General features: G+C 33.5%; 1 protein-coding gene across 3 annotated transcripts in view; it reads right to left on the bottom strand.

Annotated features, from left to right (window-relative positions):
• LOC143230422 (putative lysosomal cobalamin transporter) overlaps positions 1 to 21,724 on the bottom strand; it is a 46,442-nt gene extending 24,718 nt beyond the window's left edge. For 2 of the 3 annotated variants that reach the window (XM_076463947.1, XM_076463946.1), the window contains exons 1-4: positions 21,595 to 21,724; positions 13,476 to 13,652; positions 11,509 to 11,572; positions 10,072 to 10,169 (exon numbers count right to left, since the gene is read on the bottom strand). In XM_076463947.1, coding sequence (XP_076320062.1) covers positions 10,072 to 10,169; positions 11,509 to 11,572; positions 13,476 to 13,652; positions 21,595 to 21,654 — 399 coding nt within the window. In that variant the 5' untranslated portion in view covers positions 21,655 to 21,724. The remainder of the gene's footprint in view (positions 1 to 10,071; positions 10,170 to 11,508; positions 11,573 to 13,475; positions 13,653 to 21,594) is intronic. The other variant, XM_076463948.1, reaches the window with a different exon arrangement.
• Positions 21,725 to 27,384: the final 5,660 nt, after the last annotated feature.

Raw genomic sequence — 27,384 nt, forward strand, 5'->3', positions numbered from 1 at the left:
CTACTAATGAAATAAGTAAAAACAGCCACACTTCCATCACAAGTTCCAATAAATTTTAGTTTTAAGCCAAAAGAATATATTCATATTATTCTTCATGAGCTTCACAATACCTAAGAATCACAAGTTGAAGATAGGTTGAAATATAGACCATATATCAAGAAACCCATGAGAGAGTAAATAACAAGTCAAAACGACATAGTACTATGAATATAAGAGGTGAATTTAGGCTATTTATTACATGCTTTCATGTATTTGGTTTTGTTCTATTCCTATTACATGGTTTATAATACATGAAACAAATTTCTTCAAGGATACCTCTGAATAACTATTTTGTTATTTCAGTTGTGTAAGTCTTTATGTTACTTTTATGTTTCTTGTTTATTTAATTCTTAGTTATTATCTTTAACGGTTTTCAATTTTATATTTACTTCATATACAAGCCTTTTAACTTGAAGAGAGAATTTTATACTGTTGATTTTAAGTTTTTAGTTAAAGGCAAATTTGATGTAGCAGATACAAGAAAACAATTCAGTTGCAACATATTCTCAAATGTCAACAAATCTGCTACCAGATGTAATTCTAAAGGTATCCCTAGATGAAAAGAAATATAAAAAATGTGACAAGAATTAAAAACTGTATACATAAAAAACTACAGATGGGTGATTACTGGAATCTGATAATCAATTAATCATTGGATTCATTAACTAATTACATTTAACTCATTATTTTTCTGCAACTTCAATAGTAGGAATAATTTAAAATATGAATAACTAGTAACACTCTTTTAGTTGATTATTTTCATGAGAAGTAATACTAATTGATTAAGTTGAAAAACCCTGAATTAATACAACATAATAATGAGATATCATAACGGCAATATTTTGAACACTTGGATACCTGAAATAATTAAAACCAGATGTAATTATTTATATTATTTGATTATTTACATTAATTAATTAATTTAATAGGTTTCTTGATCTTTTGACACTGTGTTTAACCCCTACTCAAATTGTGATTTATCATGAAGTAATAAGATGTTTTCTCTCAAAAACAAGTTTTTACTTTCTTCTGGCACTTTTCAGAAGCAAATTATTTTTTAAAAACAAATAGTACTGTTAAAAGTAAAATTCTTCAGATAGAATCTTAACCTACAGGAAATTCTTTCACAATCAAAGTGCTAAAACATACTAAAATGAATCTGTTATCCTCTTATTTACATATGCAAAAGTATTTTAGACACAAGATCAACTTTCTTGTACAAACATAAATGTTTCCCATTTTGTTTCTGTTGATCCAATAATTTAAAACTGGTTACAAAAACGTTTTACTTCTTCTATGAATTTAAATATTACTACTTGAATACTAACACTGATAATGACTTTTGACACTAATCTTACCAGTGTTCCTTTTGATTGTTAGCTGTTAAAATTAAAATTTTAGTAAATTAATAGACTAAAACATCATTTCCATAGAAAAAAAATTTGTTCAAAAAGTAAGACAAAAATTTTCAAAATTTACAAAACCTAAACTAACTAGGTTACAAAATTAACATTTTCCTAAGCTAAAATATTTTTCCAATCACAAGAAATTTTTTCAACTTATACCACTGTGATTGGTCAAATCAAACCAAACACCACACTGAAAATGGAGAGGAAAGGTGGGAAATGTAAACAGAAACAAGTATATATCAGAAATACATTTTCAACTTAGAAAAATGCTAACTTCCAATACAATATCTTAGCTCTGCTCACAAAAAGCTAAAATCACACATTGAACTGATACAGGGTAGTGAGATAATGATCCCCCTTTAAGAATCGTCTCAAGAAAAACCATGAGGTGGGAGTGGTAATTAAAAACAGCACACCCATGGGAGACAGCATCACTTCTGATATAGGTGTACTCTTTACCATTTAGAATTGTATCACAAAAAAGGGCAGAAGCATGTAGAGACCACAATAAAAAAAATTACAGAAATAATGGCTCCCTGATGCTTAGTAGCTAGGGTGCAAAAGACCATAAATTGGAGTTAAACTTCATGCAACACCTGACATTATCAGGATTTGAGCCATGGTAGGAAGAGTATCCTGGATACCAGCAAAAAAAAAAAAAGAAGAAGAGTTTCCATACCAAAACTTGCCTCTGCATATGCACATCTCCAAAATAAACTCCACCAAATCTACCAGGAACCAACATCCAAAATGTGGTAAGATCAGGTGGGTGTTTCTCTGTGGGACAAAATCTGAATGCATTGGGAATTTTAATTCAGTTTGCAGAAGATAGAGTGTACCATCCAAAGACACGAGGACTTAAATGCTGGTCTGGCTCCAACCAACAATTAGCATAAGCTAGGAAGGAAGGTGCCTCAGCTGGAGAGATAAACTGCAGTATATAAAAGGTGACATTCTGAACAGGGAAGAAAAAGAAGAACACTTATGGTAGAAGATTGGCAGAGAGCAACAGAAGGTTTAATCTGAGAAGCTTGTTATCATGTTGCTCACTACAAGTCAAATGCCAACTGCTGCAGAGCTGAGCCTTAAATACAGGACCATAGTCTATGTATAGAACAGACACAGCAGTGATAGCACCAGAACAGACACTTGTGTGTAGTGTCAGCAAGCTCATTCCCATGAATACCAATGTTACCTGGTATCCAGAAAAACTTAATAAAAGCAGATTACAAAGAGAAATGGTGCAATCATTTTTGAATATTGAAAAGAACATGGTGAGAACTGATATGGAGTGATTCCAGGGCCAATAGAGAGCTAGGCAAGTTGGTATAAATAGTAGACTGTGTACTTGTACTACATAGATTCTACATGATCCAGGGCAAGAGAAATAGTGTATAATTAAGCAGTGAACATAGATAGTAGATGGATCCTGTGTGCAACAACCAAATCACAACAAACCATGGCACACCCCACAGAATCACCTGGTTTTGAACCATACATATAAATGGGAATGAAAAGATGGTTTGAAAGATGTTCAGCAAATAGGAAACAGTACTTACAATCAAGAGTATATGCCTTTTTCAGATGACTCAAAGAAAGGTCACATTTGGGGATGGTAATAAGCTTTGGTGCGAGGCTGACCAGTGGATACAGCAAAGTTGCCCAAGGACAGACCCAATTTATTCAACTACACCTGGACACAAAAGCTAAAAGAAACAATGGCAGACCATCTATTCTGAAAAAGTATGGCCCACTGATGAAAGAAAACACAACCCCAAGGGATGATGTGGTAAGGATCAAAGTTTTGAAGCATGCAATAACGAACTGTCGTTACAGTTTCAAACAGCAGAGGTGTAATGGACTGGAGAAGTGTTGAAAGCCCCTGATGGTGAACAGGGTTTAATATCTTCACAGCCAAGGTCTGGGAAGAACCAAACACCAGAGACCCACAATCCAGTTTTGATCAAATGAGAGCACAATAGATCTTTAACATAGAACACTAATCTGCTCCCCCAAGAGGTGGAAGAGAGGACATGGAGGATGTTCAGTGCCCTTGTACACTTGATGCATAGCTACTTCACGTGTGGAATGAAAGTCAGCTTACTGTCAAATATAGGATCTACAAACTTTGTCTCCAGGAACACAGGAAGCACAATTCAGGATTGGGGTGAATACCCCCTAAGCAGTAGAAGTGCATGCAAACACTTTTAGAGAGAGAGAAGTTAAAACTGTTTGCAGTGGTCCACTTCAGTAAACGATTGTGAGCAGTTTGTAGCTGCTTCTCAATATATCTCATGTTTGGTGACTGACATGATATATGAAATTCATCGACATAGAGCCTGTTTCCAACAGTAAGAACGAGTTGTTCAGTGATGGCATTAATCTTTATACTGAAAAGTGTAACACTCAAAACACAGCCCTGAGGGGCTTCAAGTTCCTGTAGAAACAAACTGGAAAGTGTCAAACACACACAAACTTGGAATTGCTTGTCCATAAAAAATTTTTTTTAATAAAAATGGGCAAATGACCATGTAACCCATATAAATGGAGGTCTTGCAAAATGCCATACCCCCATGTAGTATCATATGTCTTCTCTAATTGACGTTTCAAGTCGAATGATGTGGTCCGTGGTGGAGTGCTGTAGTCAGAACCCACATTGGGTGGGCAAGAGGATGTTGTTTGATTTGAGGAACCAAACAAGATGAGCATTAACCATCCTCTCTAAGGTCTTACAGAGATAGCTTGTCAAAGCAATTGGATAACTGTTTGAAGAATTCTTGGGATCCTTCACAGAAACGGAGGAAAATAACATTACGTCAACCATAAGGAAAAACATTCTCTCCTGCCAAATCTTGTTAAAAACAAGCAGAAGAATAGCAAGAAAAGTAGGAGCGAAATATTGCAGCATCTTGTTGTGTACATTATCAGGTCTGACTGACGTACTGCCAGACCAATGAAGAGCAAGCTTGAGATCCACCACTGTAAAGGGGCAATTATACTCATAGAAAGGTGATGATTGAAGCAGAAGTGCTAGATGCATGACAAAAGCTTTCAACAAGAGTATCAGCAATGCTCTAAAATTAGCAAATTCCTGGCCATTGCAGAGCAAGATTGAAGGGGGAATATACTGTCCACTGACCTTCTGAATCTTTTCCCATATGACTTTGGAACTGGTGGTAGAAGAGATGTTACTTGTAAGCTTAATTTAAGGTTTCTTCTGGCTTTGATGTATTACCTGTCAAGAATGTATACAGGCCTGTTGGAAAACAAGGAGGTTTGAATGTGTAGGATGCTTATGAAAGGTATCCTAGGCCTGTTTTTGAGCCTTCTCTGCCATGCAGGATACTGTAGAAAAGGTGTTGAGGTTTTAGAAATAGATTAAACAGCTGCTTGGACAATACAGTCAGTTACTGCTGCCACACAACTGTCTATTGATGGCTTACAGATGATGGCAGGATCAAATTCTGAGAGAGCAATGAAAGAGGGTAAGTTGGCCAGGTCCAGATCCCAAAGATGGAGGTGAGTCAGGTGGCATTGACCATGCCTAATCCCTCTCAAAATGTTAGGAAAATGATCATTGCTCTGTGGGTCACTGTCAACCCTACAAGAAAAGTGAAAGGGAACAGACAGAGATCAACAGCAGTAAAATACTGACTAGGTGCATGAAAATAAGTATACACACCAGTATCAAAGAGAGAAAGGTTGTGGTATGAGAACATACACTCTATGGAGTGGTGACCCTCCCATTAATATAAGCACCTCCACAGAGGGGATTATGTCCATAAAATCCCCAAGGATTAATGACAGAGATAGCAACTGTTCAATAAGTGCATCAAGGTCCAATTAACAATAGGTCTCTCCAGGAGATAGGTAGAGAGAACAGACAGTGATGGTACAAGCCAATGAAACATGGATGGCCAGGCTCCAAGAGTGGATTGAGTGGCAAAGACAGAGTGGGCACATACTGGTTATCCAGCAGTGTCATACCACCATGCACTCATTCTTCACCCAACCTGTCATTGAGGTATATAGAAAGCTGCCAAAAGATGACCACATTGGCAGGTTTCAAAATCATGTCCTGCGAGGAAAGACACACAGGATGATAAAAATCAATCAAATCCTTAATAATATCTAAGTTAGAATGAAAACTGTGACAGTTCAAATTTATCAGTGTGACCATTTTTGCTCACATGGAAGAGAAATACTCAGAAAGTCCTTCTGAATTTGACATCTTTTCTCTTTATTCTGCTTAGCAGAAAAGGTCTATCAACCCTCAGGTCTCTGTGCAAGAAGCACACGTCAAGGAACCAGGAACCATGACATGATGTCTTTGAGTGACTGAACTGTTAACATTGGAAACATCTGAGAGGGTTCAGAATATATGGCCATACCTTGCAACTTAGATAACCTGCCTTGATAATGGCAAGAGGATATGGTAATGTAAACACCAAAATTAGGACATGGTTGGCATAATAATTCCATCTTTGTGAATGGAGATATGCCTCACTGCAGAAACTCCTTGGGTGAAGAAACCAGCAAGGTTCTTTTACATGGGGATGTTCTTTAAATCCCTCTCAACAATAACTCCTTGTGACAAATTCAATGCTGCATGGGGAGTAACCTGAATGGGTATTTCCCCAATGGTCTTTGAATGTAAGAGATGTTCAGTGTGTTTTGGAGTGGATGTTTCCATCAAGATGTCCTCGTAACATAGCTTTCTGACTGACTTGGGAGAGCCAGTAAGCCCATCTAGTCCCTTATGAATAATAATAATAAAAAAAGTCATTTGGCCTAAAGATTTGTCTGATAAAGAATGTAATATCAAAAAATGAAGTACAGTTATTGAATCAGTTAAAGATTGCTGTTCAAAATCTTCAGTACGTGGTAATTGCAACAATAACAGGGTATTGTGATTGGTTGGTTGGTTGATTTGGTGCTTTATGGCACAAAGCAGATAGGTTATCTGCACCAAATATCTGGTAAAAAGTTAAAATTAAAGGAAATTTAGTATAATTCATAAAAGGAAATGAATGTGAAATGAAATGAAGTTAAAAAAAAACAAATAGCATAAAACCAATGTTTACATTTAATGTACAAAGTTAACAGACAAACTACAGTAACAGAAATTGTAAAGGACTTTCTGTAACATAACTGTTATTATCATAACTCACCATGAAGACTAACAGGTAAGTACAAAAACCATCGTCAGTCACCTGTAGTTGGCATTTCCAGTCCTGGTTTCAAGTTAATTGATGTTATGGCCATTTTCAGAAAGTAAAGTAATAAAAGTTTTAAAAGACTTGTAGCAAAATTGTAATAACTCACCAGGATGACTATCGGGTAGTTCAAACAGCAGCGTTAGTTACATGAAGTTGACCTTTCCAGTCCTGGTTTCGAGTTATTTAACGTTACGGCCATTTTCTAATTTCAAATCAAACTAGATGGAATTTGATTCTTAAAAGCGAATCACATTAAAAAAGGTCTGATGTATAAATTAAAAAACTTAAATGGCATTAAAAAGATTAATGGCCTTTAAAAAACTAAAAACATATCAAAGGTGGACATTGTCACCATCACCAAAAACATTGTATAACGTTATGGACAAACCTTGGGACATGTTTAAAATGGTGACATTGTTTTGAATTGTAACAATGACAAGAAAGTATAATTTGGCTTATTGTGATCTGAGTGTTACACAAACTACACACTGGTGCATCAGTTCCAGATAAAATAAAACAATGAGTTAAAAAACTGTGACCAATGCATAGTCTAGTTAGAACAACTTCCTCTTTCTGATCCTTACAGAAGCAATATGGCCGAAGTCCAATACAAGGTTTTATTTGGAAAAGCTTGTTTTCACGTTTCTCACTCCAAGTCGACTGCACAGAGCTGGCACAGAGCCAAGCCTTGAATACAGGACCATAGTCCATGTATGGGACAGGCACAGCGGTGACAGTGCCAGAACAGATAGACTTAGCTGCAGTATCAGCGAGCCTGTTCCCACGAATACCAAGGAATGGAAGGATGGTTCAAAAGATGTTCAGCATATAGCAAACAGTATTTCCAATCAGGAGTGTCAACTTTTCTCCAATGACTTAAAGACAGGTCACAACTGAGGACTGTAAAAAGTCATGGTGGGATGGGCTGACCAGTGGATACAGCAATGCTATCCAAGGACAGACCCAATTTATCCAGCTGCGCCTGGATATGAAGGCCAAAAGGAGCAATGGCAGACCGTCTGTTCTGAAAAGTATGGCCCATCAAGGCAGGAAAACACAATCCTAGGTGGGATGCTTTGGTAAGTAACGAAGTTTTGAAGCATATAGTAAAGACAGCTGCAAACGGTGGAGGTGCAAAGAAGGTTCATAAGACTATGTATAAGCTCTGAATTGGGGAAGTGCAAAAAGCCCCAGTGCAGAGCCAAAGTCCTTGATGATGAATAGGGTCTAGCATCTTTAAGGCTGATGGTCTGGCACAGCCATAGGCCAGTGATCGATAGTTGAGTTTCGATCGAATAAGAGCATGATATATCTTTAGCATAGAACATTGATCCTCTCTCCAAGTGGTAGAAGAAAGGACACAGAGGATGTTCAGTGCTCTTGTACATTTGACCCGTAGCTGCTTGATGTGTGGTATAAAGGTCAGCTTAAAGTCAAAGATAAGCCCCAAGAACTTAGTCTTAGAGACCACAGGCAGAACAACTTCACCGAAATGGAATTCAGTATCAGGGTGAATACTCCGTTGGCGGCAAATGTACATGCAGCCATTTCCTGTGGTCCACTTCAGTACAAAATTGAGGGCAGTCTGTAGCTGCTGCTCAATATACCTCATGTTCGATGATTGACATGAGATGTAAAAGTCATCGACATAGAGCCCTTTTGCCACGGTGAGAGGGAGTTGTTCAGTGATTGCATTATTTTTTTATATTGAAAAGTGTGACACTCAGAACACAGCCCTGAGGGACTCCAAGTTCCTGTAGAAAAGAACGGGAAAGTGTTGAACCCACACGAACTTGGAATCTCCTGTCCATTTAAAAATTTTTAATAAAAGTGGGCAAATGGCCACGTAACCCATATATATGGAGGTCTCATAAAATGTCAAATCTCTATGTTGTATCATAAGCCTTCTCAATGTCAAAGAACATTGATACAAGATGTTGTTGTTTGAGAAAGGCTTCTCTGATTGATGTTTGAAGTCAAATCAGGTGATCCATGGTGGAGTGCTGACGTCGGAACCCACACTGGGTGGACAAGAGGAGGTTGTTTGATTTGAGGAACCAAACAAGATGAGCATTAACCATCCTCTCTAAGGTCTTAGAGAGACAGCTCGTCAAAGCAATTGGATGGTAGTTTGAAGGAATCTTGGGATCTTTCCCAGGCTTGGAGAAAAGTAGGACAATAGCCAGGCATCAGGAAAAGCATTCTCCTGCCAGATCCAGTTAAAGACAATCAGAAGGGTAGCAAGAGAAGCAGAAGATAGATGGCACAGCATCTCATAGTGTATATCATCAGGTCCAACAGATGTACTGCCAGACTGGTGAAGGGCCAGTTTGAGTTCCACCAGTGTAAAGAGACAATTATAGTCATAGGGACAATCAGCTTGAAAGGAAATAGGTGATTGCTCTTCCCGAGTCTTAATGGCTAAGAGGTGGAAGAAGCAGCAGAAGTGCTAGATACCCCACAAAAGCTTTCGTCTAGAGTATCGGTAATGCATGGGTATCAGTCGCTTCCTGGCCATCAGATAGCAGGATCAAGAGGGGGGACACAGTTATATTGCTCACTGACCTTTCAATTCTTGTCCCATATGACTTTGGAACTGGTGGTGGAAGATGTGCTGGTTGTGAACTTAATCCAAGATTTCTTCTATCTTTGACATCTTAACCATCAGGCATGTGCACAGGCCCGCTAGAAAGTGATGCAGTTCGAGAGTTGTAATCATGACCTCCTGAAACCATGACTATATAACTCATGAAATTAGAAGAGGAGAAAAGATAAATGAATGTTTGTAATTCTCCACAAAAAACAATGAAAATGGTATGGAACAATGTAACTGAAGTCAAAAAACAGAGAAAGTGAAAACTTGTGGATAAAGGTATCAAATCATGATTGACAATGAGACATCCAACTGTCCAATTTCCAATCATCTTCCTGACATCCAGTGTAGTTTGATTTGATCTAACCAATCATGAAGTGGTTAATGTGTGGAAGCTCAGAGAGAGTGCTATTTATGATAGGAATATGTTGCATTCTTATTGGTGGATGGTTGCTGCATAGTGGGAATATAAAGGCTAGTGGCAAGTGAAAATATACATTGACAACGGATAATATGAATTGAGAAAAGTTTTTTTTGTAAAAGGAGGTAAGATATATTATATCAGAATGTTTCCCACTTAACAGTTTAAAGAATAAAACATTTCACCAAATCTAAAGTTCTAACTGTAATTCTTGGTCATTGTTGGGAAAATTAACTGAAAACAAGAGTGGAAGAAGAAAAGTATTACTTATAAGATTGAAACCTTTGTTTTTGTTATTACAAACTCCATTACTGAAAAGAAAAAACTTAAAATCTTTTATCATTTGTCTAATTAGAGCATTATTAAACAGCCAATTTTTAATATGCTTACAGAACCAACGTGATTTTCACCATCATCTTTTTCTTCAAAGAAGAAGTAGATGAAAGGTAGAATAAAGAAAGCAAAAAACACCACTATACTGTATAAGGCTGAAAAGAAGAGAAACAATAAAACAGTTTAATAATTTTCAACACACTTTAATAATAAATGCTGCATATATAATACACAAAACATAAAATTTTAAAATACAATAGAGCATTTATAGTCCTTGTTTGTCAAGCCTAAATAAGCTCATAACTAAAATATAACTGAATAGATATAAAAACTTAAGAGTGCATATATGAAGTGACTACTATACTGTCCTATTTTGTACATCAAAGAAATTATCTGTTGCCTTTATTTTTCTTTTGATAAGCTTAAATAACAATCAAGAAAATTTGTTTCGATTAATATGATACTGATATTCATGACAATCACATATGAAGAAGAGATAAAAATGAAATAACAGTCATCCACAACAGATCATATGAGGCTCAAGCCTCTAGTTTTCATTTTAACAGTCATAGACAGTGTTTTATTTTTGTTACTTTCCTTAAAAATAAAGTTAAACATTATAGTTCAAGCTAAATCTACTACAGTTTTTCATAGTGTTTTAATCTACCAATAATATGTTTTTATATATCTGTGACTAATTTATTACTGTGTATCTTCATAATGTTTGTGTGTCTGAGTGATATAAAATGTTTATTATCTACTTATTATCTTTAAGAATCATAACAAAGGTAAATTAATATGTAGAATTATAAATGAACTTTTCTCTATGTTGAAAGACTTTTATTGTGAGTGTTTGGTCCTCTTACCAGATGGTATATCTGGCAATTATGCAAAGCTCACAATAAAAGTATTTCAACATGGAGAAAAGTTCATTTATAATTCTACATCTTTACCTTTTCTTGTTCAACATTATTTTTTGATGACAACCTATAGTTTAAAAATAAGAACTGAGATACAATGAAAGATATGCACACTAGTGATATTTGTAAGTTAATTTCTAATTCCTCTGCTTATTAATTTTTTTAATTAAAAATTCTTGAGTAAAACTAAGCATTACAATGAACAAGATTTCTTATAGCATTTTTTAAATACATTTATATTTTAATCCTGCTTAAACACAAGTTTTATATATTCTGTCCTCTAAATTACACATTTTTTTAGATTTAAGGCTTACTAATATGATCTTTGGTGAAAACCAATCAAGTATTCCCAATCATTTTCCATTGACAGATACATTTAAAAAATAAACCCACCAAAGGGGAATGTTTAGCCATTAGTATTTATTTAGTTTATCCACTAGTGTCCTGGTTAGCCAACTAGCCTTTATCAGTACAAGTAAAAATGAGAACACAGGTTGACTGTATAGGGACTGAAAACATAAAACAGCAGCACCAATGGCTTTGTAAATTAATTTTTTTCACAACTGATACCTACCATAGTAAGCATACAGCACAGAATCCTCAACAGTGTGACGAAACGTTGCGTTGCTGGCCCAATCCTAAAGCAATTAAAATTTACATATGTTTTTTTAATCAAACATTAAATAAACTTAGTTATGAAAAATACAATGTTGAAAATTTACATTTTCATAACAATTCTACAGAAGTATAATCTATAAATTATTTACATCTTGAGTAATATAGCAAGTTTATAGATGTGACTTGTTTGAAAACCTGGAAATCATTTCTAAAAAGTAGTTTTTGTTCTATTATTTATCCATATATTTTAATTATTTGAAGGGAGAGAATGAAAATTATATCTTCACTTTTTGTGCAAAAATTAGACTCCAAAAACTTTCATTTTCACCAGTGGTTCTAAACCTGTGGCACAGGTGTAGACTCCCTTTAGGTGGTTTATAGCAAGGTTGCATAATTACTGAAAGGAAGAGACACTACAATGTATTGACCCCATTGAGGTCCACAAAAACACAATATAAAAATAACTGTTCTACATGATTGTTATTGTTTAGTATCACTCTTGCACATATCATGACATTTGTTTGATTGTTGTTAGGTGCAAAGATGCCAATGAGCTAGCTGTGATGTGTCCACCTAAGGTATCAAAACCCAATTTTCATGTTGTAAGCTTTCAAATGTACTCTTGAGCCACTGGAAAAATATGTGAAGAGCATAAGTTTGAATTTGAGAAACAGATTGAGTATAATTTTGTTTTAGTTGATTCTGGAACATTTGCTTCATTTGTTCATTAATCATGCTTTTAAAGTTTTAGTAATTTTATTTCAGTTCATATTGTATAAATTTTTAATCTTAAAAGTGAAAATAATTTTATGCATTTGTTGCATTTATTCTGAAGTATTTATACAATTTTCCATTATTTTAATAATTAATTTATTCAATTTATATTTCAGTTTTATTTCCTTGAAATAATTCTTAGTTCTCAGAACTATAAAGTCCACTTTGAATTTGTACAAAATTTTAACTACTCAACCAGTTTAAATAATTTCTGGGGCTTTATATTTAAGTTTTGTCTTGAACCATTTTTTTTAACAGTTTTAAACTCTCATACTATCAAGATATCAAACAAAAATACGTATTAACATATCTATGGTGTGAGGGAAAATGTAATAATATTGATTTTTTTTAAATAAATAAATTAGTTTCAATGTATTTATGTTGCAATGAGAGATTACAAGTTTTCTTTTCTATGTTCATCTACTTCTTAAAAGTATCAATAATTCTGGGGTTTTACTGAAACTGTTCCAAATAATTTGAGTCTTCTTGGCTATTTTTGTGCATAAAAACTTAAGCATTTAAGATTAGCACTTATAATTCACTGAATTAGAAAATATTCAAAAACTGTTATTGTTAGTTAATTTTTGAATTACAATTCAAAACTGATTAATTTTGAGAAATTCAAAAACAAAACTAGATAATGTAAATGGCCATTAATGTTAACAACTTGTGTATTTTACTACTAGATATCAGTCAGAAAAAATATATAATTGTTAGATATTAAGCCGATTTACTGATTTATGACAAATTAAATATTCATTATTATTCAAAACTTTACTTTCTTCATTGCTTTTCTGTAACAGTAACTTGGAATCTTTTTACATGGTCATAAACATAATTAACAGAAAGAATTCTCTCTGCATTCCTTCACACATGTAAGACACAATTAATCAACTTCCTTTTAGTTATTCTTACTCAAATTCTCTGAAACAGTTTGTTAAAATAGAAACTCCAATATAAATGAGCATCATAACACAGTACAGGTACAGTTACTATATATTGTAACATTTAATTAATCATACTCTATTACTTACAAGTGATAATTTATTTTGAAACAATTAACGTTTTTAAGCACATTTCACAGTTACCTCAGCTACTCTGAAGGATAAATCTATGAAGTTTTATTTCAAATAAAAAGAATTCACTTACCTTAAATGTTCCATCAGAGTTCTTCATGTATGATGCCAAGAAAACATCAACTGGAAGTAACAATGATGTTAGAAGTGTAACTGACAGTGCCAGAATGGATGTAATTGTGGTACTTCTGTCAGAATCATAGCAACTGTGAAAGAAGCGTACATAAAGAAACGAAAACAGTAGAGTTCCCTAAGAAAAAAAGTTTAAATATTATATTTTTGAAACTATCCATTACTATCACTTTATGGACTCATCAATTAAACAATTATTTCTATCCATTATTAGTGTGGTCTAACATGATTCAAAACATTTGGTTCTTAATTAATGAAAAAAGAAAACCGAGTTACAATATAAAGCATATTTACAATTCACATGAAAGATTAATTATTGCTAGTCTGTCATCACACATATTAAAAAGTAAGCAGGTTATATTAAGAAAAGTGATTAACAATTGGGACTTTAATGCAACTCCTGTTTAAGTAGCATGAGGTAGATATTGTCATTCTTTGATGCTACCTGTGTGAAAACTTCTTTATGCATGCCATAAGCCTTCCACTTCCCTCTACTGGAATCAAATGATTCCAAAATGTCTCTCATGTAAATCACCATCACCTTTCCACCAACAGGAGCATAAAATAATCATGTGACATATGTGACTTCCTCTATGCTCCCCTACCAAACTATTACTTTGAATTTACTGGAAGAAAGAAGCACCAGAAGAGTGGGAAGTGTGAGCAGAAAGCACCAGAAGAGTGGGAAGTGTGAGCAGAGACCACCAGAAGAGTGAGAAGTGTGAGCAGAGACCACCAGAAGAGTGGGAAGTGTGAGCAGAGACCACCAGAAGAGTGAGAAGTGTGAGCAGAGACCACCAGAAGAGTGGGAAGTGTGAGCAGAGATCACCAGAAGAGTGGGAAGTGTGAGCAGAGACCACCAGAAGAGTGAGAAGTGTGAGCAGAGATCACCAGAAGAGTGAGAAGTGTGAGCAGAATGATGTACCTTTTCAGTATAGGAAAATTATAACTTCTCAAATGGCACTTCCTTCTATTTACAAGATTTGTTAGAATCCCACATTGACTATGAGGAGAGAATAGTGCGATAAAAGAACAAATGTATCCCCTAAACACATCTGATGGATACCTCCATAGAAGAGAGAGTTAGATAGAAAAATCTGAACAGGGAAACTGCACCACTTCTGACCAGGTATACTGTTCACTCATCCATAAAGTAAATTATAATTAGTAAAAAGGAAGTAAGATAAAACAAAACAAAGTTTAACTTTTGAATTAAAAACATAACCAGCAGCAAATCCAATTATTATATCTAGTTTACAGCAGTAAGAGAATATACAGTAATACAAGTTGTAAAACGATTTCTGTAGCATAATGTTCATTACTGTAACTTGCCAGGATGACTAACAGGTAAGTTCAAATATCAGCCTTAGTCACCTGAAACTGGTCTTTCCAGTCCTGGTTTCGAGTTTTTTGACATAACTGCCATTTTCTAACCTCAAATCAAACTAGTTCTACTATAATTCTTAAAAGGAAAACACATTAAAAAAGGTCTAATTTATTAATTAAAAACTTAAACAGCATTAAAAAGATTAATGGCCTTTAAAAACTAAAAACATTTGTAAGGTAGACAATAATGTCACCATTGCCAATGACACTGGCTAATGTTACAGATAAACCTTAGGACAAAACATGTTTAAAATGATGCCGTAGTTAAGAGTCGTAACGATGGTAAGACAGTAATGTGGCTTATTGCAACCGGAGTGTCACACAGACAACACATTCGTGCATCAGTCCCAGATAAAAGAAAATGATGAGTTAAAAAACTGTGACCAATGCATAGTCTAATTAGGACAACTTCCTTTTTCTGATCCTTACAGGAAGCAAGACAACCAGAGTCTAAAAGAGGGTTTTATTTGGAAAAGCTTGTTACTACATTGTTCACTCCAAGTTGGCTGCCAGCTGACACAGAACTAAGCCTTGAATACAGGACCATAGTCCATTTATGGAACAGGTACAGCAGTGATAATGCCAGAGCAGATAGATTAGCTGTGGTGCTGGCACAAATATCAATGTAGCCTGGTATCCAGAAAAACTGGATAAAAGTAGATGTTAAAGAGAAATGGGCCAGTCAGTTTTGAATATCAGCAAGAATAGGGTGAAAACTAATGTGAAGCAATTCCAGGGCCAGTAGAGAACTAAGAGAGTCAGTATAAATAGTGCAATTTGAGTACTGCTTAGCTTCTATGTGATCCACAGCAAGAGAAATGACGTATAATTCAGCAGTGAACACAGAAACTGTAGAGGATTCTGTGTGCAACCACCGAGCCACAACAAACCATGGCAGAGCTCACAGGATTAAAAAGGGAGATGGCAACTGTTCAATGAGAGTCTGAAGGATCGTAGGTCTCTTCAGGAGACAGGTAGAGAGAACATACAGTGATGGTATGACCAAAGGAAACACACATGGTCTCCAAGAATGACAAAAACAGGGTGGACATATGCTGATCAACCAAAAGTGCCACCCCTCCATGCACTCGTCCATCACACAGCCCGTCATTTCTGTACAAAGAAAAGGCCTTTGAGTATATGCAGGCTTGAGATGACGAAAGTTACCATGGTCTATGATAAGTTAAAAGTGACAGTACTGAAATGCTATGAATTTACCTAGGAAGATTTTCACTAGAAATTGAGAGAAGTCTAACCTGACTCTGGAGAAACTATATTTCAGTCTGTGGCAAATCTATGGAGATACTTCACCTAATGGACTGACATAGCTGAGTATGAAAATAGTTTTGAAAGACTGGTAGATCTTCTATTATATGAACAGTTAATGATCACATTTACTTGTGATATGTCACTGTTCCTACAGAAGAGAACATTAAATGAAGCGAAAGAGATGACCAAGTTGGCAAAACAGTATATGGTGGAAGTTTAGCAAGCAAGATCAAGTAAAACTAGTTAAAGTTGAAACCGTGGTTGACTAGAAACAGGATACCACCAAAGGTAACACAAACATAAAAGACAAAAGAGAGTAATGCCAGGCTTCTTATAAAATGAGACGCATTGCAAATGAGTGCAAGCCTGTCATCAAGATGCAACAGCAGAATTTTCAACAAAAAGCAAAGAGATGGTACCTCATAAAATGGGGGAACACTGAAAGATTCTGCAAATCTGTAAAGAACAGGCAGCAGCAAAAACCTCATTATAAAGTAGCTAGAGCTACTCATAAAGATGGTGCTGGTGAGAAGGAAGAAAAGTTACTATTACCATGGATGTTGCTGCTAAAATAAATAAAACAGAATAATGTCATATTCAGAGGGAAAAAGAAATGCTATATACATGATTAAACAGTGCATGATTTATGGTCATCTAAAGCTAGCAACTGGATCAATAGCACTGGTACAGATTGAAGAGTATGTGACAAACACTGAGAGATGCCAACAAATCACAACATGACAGTATGCAAATGCTATCTCAGGGACAAGTAAGTGAAGTTACTATGAGATTCTGGGTGCAGCAGTGAGAACCAGTTTAGCATTTGATGATCAGATTATGAGCAAGGCACATCTGTTTGTGTGCTGAATGATTGGAGAAGAGTTTCTCACAGCAATAATAAAGGTGAATATTTCATATTACATGGGAGTCATGTGTATGAAGGCACCAGTCTATGACTTGATGGCTGGAAAGAGAAGTTTAAAGGAACCAGACTGAAAGGAGACTGAGGGGGCATCTGCAATATCACAAGAGCTCAAGAAAAAAACATGCAGCAAGACCTCAACCTCCTGCAAATATCAAAAGGTAACTCCTGAATGTAGGTCTATGAGAACTGAAGGAAATGCAGAAGAAAGACTCTTCACTGCAGAGACTTTAAGACACTACCCAAGAGGAACTTGAGCAGAAGACAATGGGAAAGATACTTATGCAACAGAGAACTGGAAAAATAGTACTGTACCATATCTATATATATGTATGTGTGTGTGTGTGTGTGTGTGTGTCACTTTAGAAATTGCATGTTATGGCTAATATAATAATATAGCCAAAACAAGTGGGTTTGGTGCTGTCCATATATTGTCCACATTTTTTGCCAACAAGTCGCATACAATTTCCGACTGTGAGAAACCCACTTGAAGTAAAAACGTATTCCCAAGTTTGCAACTGTCTTTATTAACCTGAAGATGATCTAAGATTGAAATGTTGCTCTGTACTTTATTTTAACTGAAATTTTAATATCCATACCACCGTCTTGAGAATACATTTTTACTTCAAGCGAGTTTCTCGTCATCCCAAATTATTTCACCATGATGATTATATAAGTGTAAGTCTTTATTTCTTTTGTATACTGTGTTATTAAACTCCATTATGCCTGAATGTACCTACAACATGCCACTGTTAACCATACATTCTTGTGAGATCTCAATGAAACTAACAGACTTAAACCAAAAAAATTATTTATAGAAGTGACATTTCTTTCATCCAATAGTGTCAAAAGGAAAAACTAATCCATAATTTAGTGAAAATAAAACTATCCAAGAATTTTAATCAGTATACAAACATTATCCATAATTTACAGAAAAAAACAGTTGCAAACTCTCTTTGTTAACCTGAAGATGATCTAAAAAGGTTGAAATGTTATTTTGTACTTTATTGCAAAATAAATACCACTAATGTTTTTGATTAAATCAATCTTAGAGTTAATAAGACACTTCAATGATTTTAAAAAGCCAACTGTTAAAATTTTCAAGATATGTTTAGCAAAAAAATAGAATTGCTAAGCTATGTCTGTGTGCTTTTGCAAATTCAGGGAAGAATGCATATCTACTATCAAATATTTATGCTTCAAATAAAAATCTTTATCTAAATGGATAAATAATGGAATAAAACTTCTAATAAATGAAAAAAGACAAAAACTAGTTTATAAAAACAAGTAAAATAGAGAATTTTGAACTTTTAAAGGTTGAAGAGAAGTTGAAAAAGCTATAATGAAGTCCTACATGAGCTACAGTCAAACCCCATAGGTGCTATAATTAAGTCCAAAGGGATTATACATGTTTTGAAGTAAAAACATAAGTATACTTGAAAGGATTTTATGCTGATGTTAACTGAAGAAAAATAAAAGGCAACAATTACAACTGATTCTTCAAGATATTTTGAAGGAGCAGAGTACTAACCAACTTATTTAACTGTACCTTTTCTTAATGAAGGTGAAGAGTTATGCTGACCTATTCAAAACCTTCTAAATAATCTTGAATTATTGGTATCTTCTATATGAATAACTAAATGTTCAACAAAACACTATTAACCTCTAGAAAAACCATTAATACTTTAGATTATTCTAATTATGAAAAAAACTGCAGCAGCTTTGATAGTTACAGGTAAGATGAGGTTTTTTAAAGACACATTTGGTTACAAATATTCCTTTTTGGAAAAAAACAAGGTTAATAACTCTGAAATAGCTTTCTGACAAAATCTGGGACTCTACACAATTAACACAATCTACATGTATATCAAAAGAATATTTGTCTTAAAGCACAAGTTAAAAATCATAGCAATATGTAAGCAGGTCGTTGCCCCCAAATTCTTCACATTTTTTATGAGAAATAAAACAAAACTTCTAAATAACTCAGTTATGATTTGAAAGTGAAGTTTCTTTGTTTTTAACCTTTGGGTCATTCTACTTATGTTGTTTACATAAACCATAAACATGATACAGAAATATTTTCACTCAATTCAACTCGCATTTTGAGATAATGGGGAATAAATCACTCAAGCCATTGAAGCACTAATTTGTCGCTAGTAATAAAGTTACCAGAATATTTGGGTGTGATTACAGACATACTGATTACAAGTCAAAAGATGTACTTATTTTTATGTTAAAAAAACAAAATGTTAGTTACATTTCACTTAGAATATTGTGTACAGTTCTGGTCTCTTTATCCAAGAAATATTTACTTATTGAAAATAATTCAAAAGTGTTTTGAGAATGATTCCAAAGATGGAAGGATCTTACAAGGATAGCTCATGATCTCTTGTTTTCTCTAACAAAAAGAAGGGTAAGAGTTGATCTTATTAAAGTTTATAAGATTATCTGGGCAATCAATATGATATAAGCTTTTGTTGTTTTAATACTGTATTCTTAAGAAATAGCGAGAAAGGACACAAGATTAAGATTTTGAAAAAAAAAAAAAGACAAACAAATTTGTGGTTAAGACAGTTTTTTTGTTGTTGTTTTTTAAAGGGGTTAATGACTTATGAAATCAATTGCCTTCAGAAATAGGAAAAGCCAGTGCTTCAATTGAGCTTAAACAGAGTATCAAAGATATCTCAAAACATGAAGGAAATATTTAAATTTGTATATTTGTCCATTGTAGATGAACAAGGACATGTTTGAAGGATCAAATTATCCCATGTTGTCTCCAAATTATATTGTGTAATTTTGATTTCTGGAAAATTCTCACACTTATTTTCTTTAAACAGTTAAATTTAGTTGATAATCTAATATCAGCTACAAATTATTTCTGGACTAGACCCTCTTGTTATGTCCATGGGCTGTATGTCAGTTAAAAAGTAAAAAAAAAAACCAACAAAAAATAATTTTATGACAGTAAACAAAAAGAAAATAATCTAACATAAAAACAGCTGTAAAAATACTTAATATATTAAAAGTTGTCTGCTTGTATTCAAGCCTGAGTTGATATGTACATTCGTATTTCATAATAGCATCAAATTATTCATTTACAGTAGTGCTTGCAAAACTTAGATAAGTTAAAAAATTATCTAAATTTTACCATTTTTGATCAATTTATTTTGTTTTGGTGAAAGCAAGATATTTTCTGTTCAACACTGTGGCTCATGAATAAGGTAAAAGGTTGAACATTTGTAAATCAGTTTCAAAACATTTTTCAGCTGTTATCATAGTTACTGAAAGCAACCATAAGATAAGCATAATACACAGTCCTTGTATTCTCTTTGGGGAAAATAAGTAAATGTCTTTTTCAAGACATTTTAATGTGCCTATAATAATATGATTATTAAATGGATTGTAGTTTATGATTTAAATAACTGTTCTCACTAACTAACAATGAGAAAAGATGAGTTTAAAAGAATTATTTCACTACAAGTCAGAAATATGAGAGAGTAGTAGCTTTAAAATAATCTAATTTACAAAAAATGACTGAAACATTTTACATATTTATAAATATTAAACCATATCAACCTAAAATTTCAAGTGCAACATCACAAGAGACCTCACATCTTAATCATGGGACATAACTGAACTCACCAGTGATAAAAAATGAGTAGAATTATTCACATTTTATTTAAGTGAAGGTTTTATATGAGTTTTTTTTCTTTATTGGCTTCACATTACATTTGTGTCTGTATTCTGAATTCCAAATGCAAGCCCACCTGGCTTTGGTGAGATTATCAAGGCTAAAAGAGTTACAACAAAATGAAAATAAAATAATCATAATATTAATAATTATGCAATGATGACAGTCGAAATCGGAAGCTGTTTATTTCCTTGATAGTTCTAGATGATATTTGTTTGGACCCAAGTTTAACTATTGAACATTAATTTGCTACACTACGATTTTATAACCACATCCTTAAATTATGTCAAATATTCCGTGTCATACACTTACAGAAAATTCGATCTTTATGAGGTTAATGTTCTCCAATGTAAATGACTTTTAACTAAAATAAGCATCTTGACATTTCTCTAACTACTGTATTAAATTAGTGCGAAGCCAAAACAATGCTCCTTTCCCGATATACATTTTGCTTTGTATTTTTATAAAACTATTTGTTTATTAAACAACTATTCATAATTAAGTGTACGAGTGCCTACCAAATTAACAGTAAATCTAATAGTTAATGACTAACATTTGGTAAAATTGACGTGTTTATACAATATTATTGACAGTATGAGTACCGAAAGTTAACTACAAAAGTTCAATCTGTAAATCTTTTTTGCAACACATTTCAAATTTTCACTATCTACCCGAGATATATACAACTACAAATTGTGATAGTTATTTAAGTTAATATTTTCGATAAAATATAACTATTTTGATATTATAAAAATGCATCTTATATAACTAATCAGACTAGCCATTAGTTACCGTTAAAATGATTGCAAATGGAATCCATCCTGCTGCTGCAAAACCTGCAGGTATCGCCATGTTTACTGTTCGTATTAATAAAGCATGTGATAAGCTAAGAAATCTATTCTAATTTTGTTTTCGTTTTTATGCGTACTAGGTATCTGATATAATGTGTAATAAATGTATCCAATATTAAAATAGATTTCACATTTTTTATTTCTGGTGCACTTGGCAGAATATTTCCTGACTACGGTATATACTTTTTTCATATCAGTAATTATAACTTAATTAAAAGATTAAAGTTCATTTTCATATTTATTCTACCTTTTGCTTGTTTTAACATTTTTCGTAATTGAATATGTAGTGCCAGCGCGCTTATGTTCTAGTTAAGTGTTAGGTTTTCATAGGTTAATTGCAGTGGCAAAATGGTATGTCTGCGGACTTTGACCACTAAAAGCCTAGTTTCGATACTTGTGTTGGGCAGGGTATAGCTTTGTGATTAATTACAAATATAATAAAATACAAAATAATTTCCTGAAATGGAGGATGACAAGGGTATAAATTAGAGATGGCACAATATGTCGTTTATTTAGAGAGTGGTTGGTAATGCTACTACTGTTGTAGGCTTTAATGTTACATTGTTCTGTTATTCACTTGTGGAGTTTCCTAGTTGATATTTTCAAGAAGCATCGATTAAATGTTTTCAGTATATTGATTGAAAGCTACATGTACACATTATTTGAATAAAACGAACAAATTCATACAGACCCAACATTCATGTAAATAGCAATTATAACTCATTACACACTTCGGATGATCATATTCAAATCATACATTACTTGACAAAACCAATTACATTGCAAAAACACGAAGAAGGTAATAACACAAAACACTCATCCAACGTACGCAGAAAGAAGCTGCTGTAGTTATCCAAACGATGACTAAACAGAGCCCCGATCTCAACGCATCAAAACTTGACAAATCAAAAGGTACTTCCAAAGAAACTTTATAGGAGTGTATTAGAAACATTTTGAATAAAATATTATAAGAGACTTTAATTAAATATATTGAAATAATGCCTGAAAGACTGTTTGCAGTTATTAAATCAAAAGTGGGATATAAAACGTTAACTGTTTGCTACAATAAAGTATTTCCACTTAGTTTCTGTTGTACTGAATATGAAAATTTAAATAGTTTAATTTTTCATTCTATTTTAATATCCATTAAAGTTTTAATACCCATACCAGCTTTCTTTATAACACATATTTGCTTCAAATGGGGTTTTCATCATCATGAACATACAATTTAAAATAACGGTTATTACAAATAGTTATTTCAAATAATGGTTTATATACAATAGTTTTACAAACTTACAAACAATACTAAGTTTTCTATCTGGTCTACAACTGAATATTTTATCAATGGCTCACAGAGAGTAAATTAATTCTATGTTGATCCACAGGTACACTTCACTTGGTAGGAATGCTAGCTAGCTCTGTTCTTGACTGGTCTTACGTAAGTTTTTCTCAGCTGAAGTTATATAATGTTTTTTTGTAAAAATACTAACGTCTAAAGTTAATTCTCTGAAATTGAATGGTTCAGAGTGTTCAAAATGTATAAACGTTCCTGTTCAAATATCTGTAGTTTTCCGATTAATAAGCGTTTTTCACAATTATAGCTTCCAAGGTTTATATTGAATTTAACGACCCAACAATATTAAACTGTCCCTCCATATGTTGCCATCTGCAAACTTTAAGGCGAGGTTCCAGAAAGTTCAGTGAGCTCAACAATCCTGGTATTTACTTACATATGTTCATCGTTAATTCTTACGTTCGATAATCTTCAAATTTAAAGAACAGGCGGAATTTTTGCAATATACATTTAACAATATAAGTTACATGCATTTCTAAGTACATATTAAACTGAAACAAACATAGATATTAAGATAAATATATAATATTAAATCCGTTAAACAACTGATTAGTTCAATGCTCACATTTTGTGTATATGATTATAATGAAGTTAAAGAGATATGAAATTGACAAGTGGAATTTTTATTTAGACATTATTTATTTGTGAAATTAGGTGTATTTTTATTTACATGAGACTATTGAGACTTAAACTTGTGCTTGAAGAATAAAAAATATTTTTGTTATTAATAATAAGTGAAATGGACCTTCCAATAATCCAAAATAAGTCAATCAACAACAGAAACCGGTATATAATACTGATGTTAGGAGTGGAATTTTGGTAAAAATGAAATAAAGTCTTTGCGGAATTTTTATGACATTCTCAGATAAAACTCATTTTGCTTAGTAAGGTAAGTTCAAAAAATAGCGAAAGGTTTGAACATGATATCATTTTTTTTGTATTTTTTACAATTATGTCCAATCTCTTTACTTTCTTCTTATAAACCTAGTCACTCAATTTAATATGCACAAAAACAGTGTGTGTATTTGTTAGGGACAATTGACTGTTGATTTTAATAGGTAATAAAAATTGTTTTCTATAAATTGCCTTGATTGCGACCCTATTTCAGATAGAAACCTTGCATTACTTAGTTAATCAGTAATGTAAGGCTTATTTAGAGCAACGAACGCAGTTCACATGACTAAGAATAGTACAAAACATACAACTAAGAACTTATTGAAATCAATGTCTGAATAGAACTTACCTTTTTGCTATCTAGAATAATAAGTTTTCCACAATAACTTCCTTCGAGATTCAGTTACATCAACCAATCTATTGCATCAAGTAGAAGCTGGCCTATTACCAGGCAAAATTTGACCTCCTAAACTTCGATATGCTTGTTTAAGAGTTAAGTGTGTGACATATCTATGAATTATGTCGTAAAAATATGATAAATGTTTAATGTTGTATTAACTATAATCAATTTGGTTAGTTAAAATTGTATCCTCCAATAAAGCGAAAATCTTGGTTAAGTTTTTTTTTTTAGTTATAGTATGAAATTGAACCTCAAAGAAAGTTTGATTTATGAATTTTCAGGAAGCATTTCTAGTATTCCAGATAAAGTTAAAGTGATAATATTGTTATTTCAAAATCGTATAAAGGAAACAGTATTGGCATCTTAGATAAAAATGAATATGTAATAAAAGCTGGTGAAAATGTGAGTAACTCTACCACATCTGTTGTAGCACAGTCTGATCCTACTGATAAAACAGAGGCTAAGTGATAATTATATTTGATATGATTGAAGATGTATAACATTATCAGTTAAATACAGTTTTGGAACAATAGTCCACCAGAAAGTCGTCCAAGAAGTTGTTGTTGCTGTTTTGAATTAAGCACAAAGCTACTCAATGGGCTATCTGTGCTCTGCCCATCACGGGTATCGAAAACCGGTTTTTAGCGTTGTAAGTCCAAGAAGTTAAGTCTACAACAGTACTTAAAGACAACAACTCTATTTTTTTATTTAGTGCTGTTTTCATCAATAATATTAGTTAGAATGTTTAGTATATCTATTTTTATTATAGAGATGGTTTTGCATTTTTTGTTTAATATGTGGATTCAGGCAAACCTGGTGCAATATTATTGGGCTTACTGCCGAAAATATTGATAACAGCATTATTTAAATTATTAAACTGTGCATTTTAATAGTTATAAGAAACAACATAAGAACAGTATAATTAATTAGGTATATCCATTAACGGGCTGCTTTTTATTTAAGTTAATAATTTGAACTGAGTAGAAGTTAATTAGAAGTCATATACCAGAAACCTGGGTTTTTCCAAGCTATCTATACACTTTTTGGTTCTGAGCACGAATAGATAATGGAAAAATTTCTAATAATGACTGATTCTTGGATGTTTGTAATTAAACACAAAGCTACAGAATGGGCCATCTGTGCTCTGCCTACCACGGGTAACGAAACCTAGTTCTTAGCTGTGTGAGTCCGCAGATATACAACTGTGCCACTGGGGGGCATCATGGTTGATAAAAGCTCTCGGTTTGAGATAAAGCTTCTTCTTGTCCATGTCATATTCTCTGATCCAGTTCTCACTTTATTCTCTGCTTCTTCCTCTATCATAGGTTCTAGGCGATCTCATAAAGTGTTCTTCTGTACTAATCACGATTTCCGCACATTACAACACTAGAGAGTTAAGTATGAACAAAAAAGCAGTGTCAAGGTAAACTGCACAATAAATAAATGGTTTGCTCAGGGAGTCCCAGTGTAACTGAATAAGGTATGTGTGGTATGTAGAATACTGATATCTGTGTGTGCGTGTGTTTTCTTTTAGCATAGCCGCATCGGGCTATCTGCTGAGCCCGCAGTCTTAGAATTTTTAAATCCCCGATCTCAACGCATGTTTACGACCTGAGTGTATGAATATTTTGCGTCAGAGAGGAATAATAGACAAACAATCCCGAAAGCGGTGATATTACACTATATGTTTTCGATGATAATACACTATATGTTTTCGATGACATTATACTATATGCGAATTGTCAAATTATCGTTTGGATACAAATAATTCCATCACGACCTTTCATTGGCGGTGGTTGTTACATGATTTTGTGGATTGCATATTCAAAATAATTTCAACATAATTTCCCGAATTCACTGTATGTATCCACCTACACACGTTTTATAAGAGTAAATTTTTATCTGAGGATCTTAGATTTTTTTTATTTACCTGGAGTGAACAGGAATTAAGGCCAAAAGAAACTGTTTTCATCAAAAACTCTTTCATAATCAAGACCGTAAATGTTCAGGATATTCTGAGACTATAAGTCTTTGTTTTAAAATTTTCCTGTGTAAACATACATATTTGCTTGTTGCGATTGCACAGAACTGCGCAATGAAAATTTGAGAATTGCTCACTGCTAAGCCAGAGTAGCTTGCTGTATAAGTTCTTAAGCTTACAAATAAAGTGCTGAAAGTGCGGGGAACCGAATGATGGAAGTATTATATATATGTTTATGTAAGAACATATATACGCATAAATGTAAATGTATGAAGAATAACCCGATGAAGAATTTTATCGACACTCTCTTACTTCTTTTCATTTTATGAGGGATTAAAAAATGTTTCCTTTTCCTTTTCCAAAACCAGCTGGTTAAGGCATTGGACTCGTGAGGGTCGCGGGTTCGAATCCCCGTCACACCAAACATGCTCGTCTTTTTAGCCGTGGGGACGTTATTATGTGACGGTTAATCCCACTATTCGTTGGTAAAAGAGTAGCCCAAGAGTTGGCGATGGGTGGTGATGACTAGCTACCTTTCTTCTAGTCTTACACTGCTAAATTAGGGATGGCTAGTGCAGATAGCCCTCGTGTAGCTTTATTCGAAAAACAAACAAAAACAAACCTTTTCCAAATTCTATCCCCTGCACAAATCTTTTACTAGTCGATTGACAAATAATACCCTCTTTTAAAACTAGTGCTTGTTCTTCCTCATTTTGAAGAAAACTTGTAAAAATTAACCACTCTGTCGACTTAGAATTATTACAGGTTTGGTTATACTTTTAGATATGCATGTGAATTACGGCATAGGATGTGGCAGTCCGCCACCTTATGAACAGTGACAAACTTACCTATTTTTTCAACAAATTAATTTATAATTTAGTGTTCGGCCATTTCACTGACTTATTATGGAGCAGATATTAAAAATTTCTAAAAATAAATTATTTTTTTAATTTCCGAAAAGCCCCCGGGTTTATTCCCGAAAATAAAGAAAATGATAACACGGAAAACTAAACTGGCTTACTAAAGACATAAAGAAAAACATCACAAATTAATGGCATGTGTTTAAGAAGTTTAAGTTGACAGACGAGAAGAAAGATTTACT

This window comes from Tachypleus tridentatus, chromosome 10 (genome assembly GCF_004210375.1).
Source record: "Tachypleus tridentatus isolate NWPU-2018 chromosome 10, ASM421037v1, whole genome shotgun sequence".
NCBI lineage: Eukaryota > Metazoa > Arthropoda > Merostomata > Xiphosura > Limulidae > Tachypleus > Tachypleus tridentatus.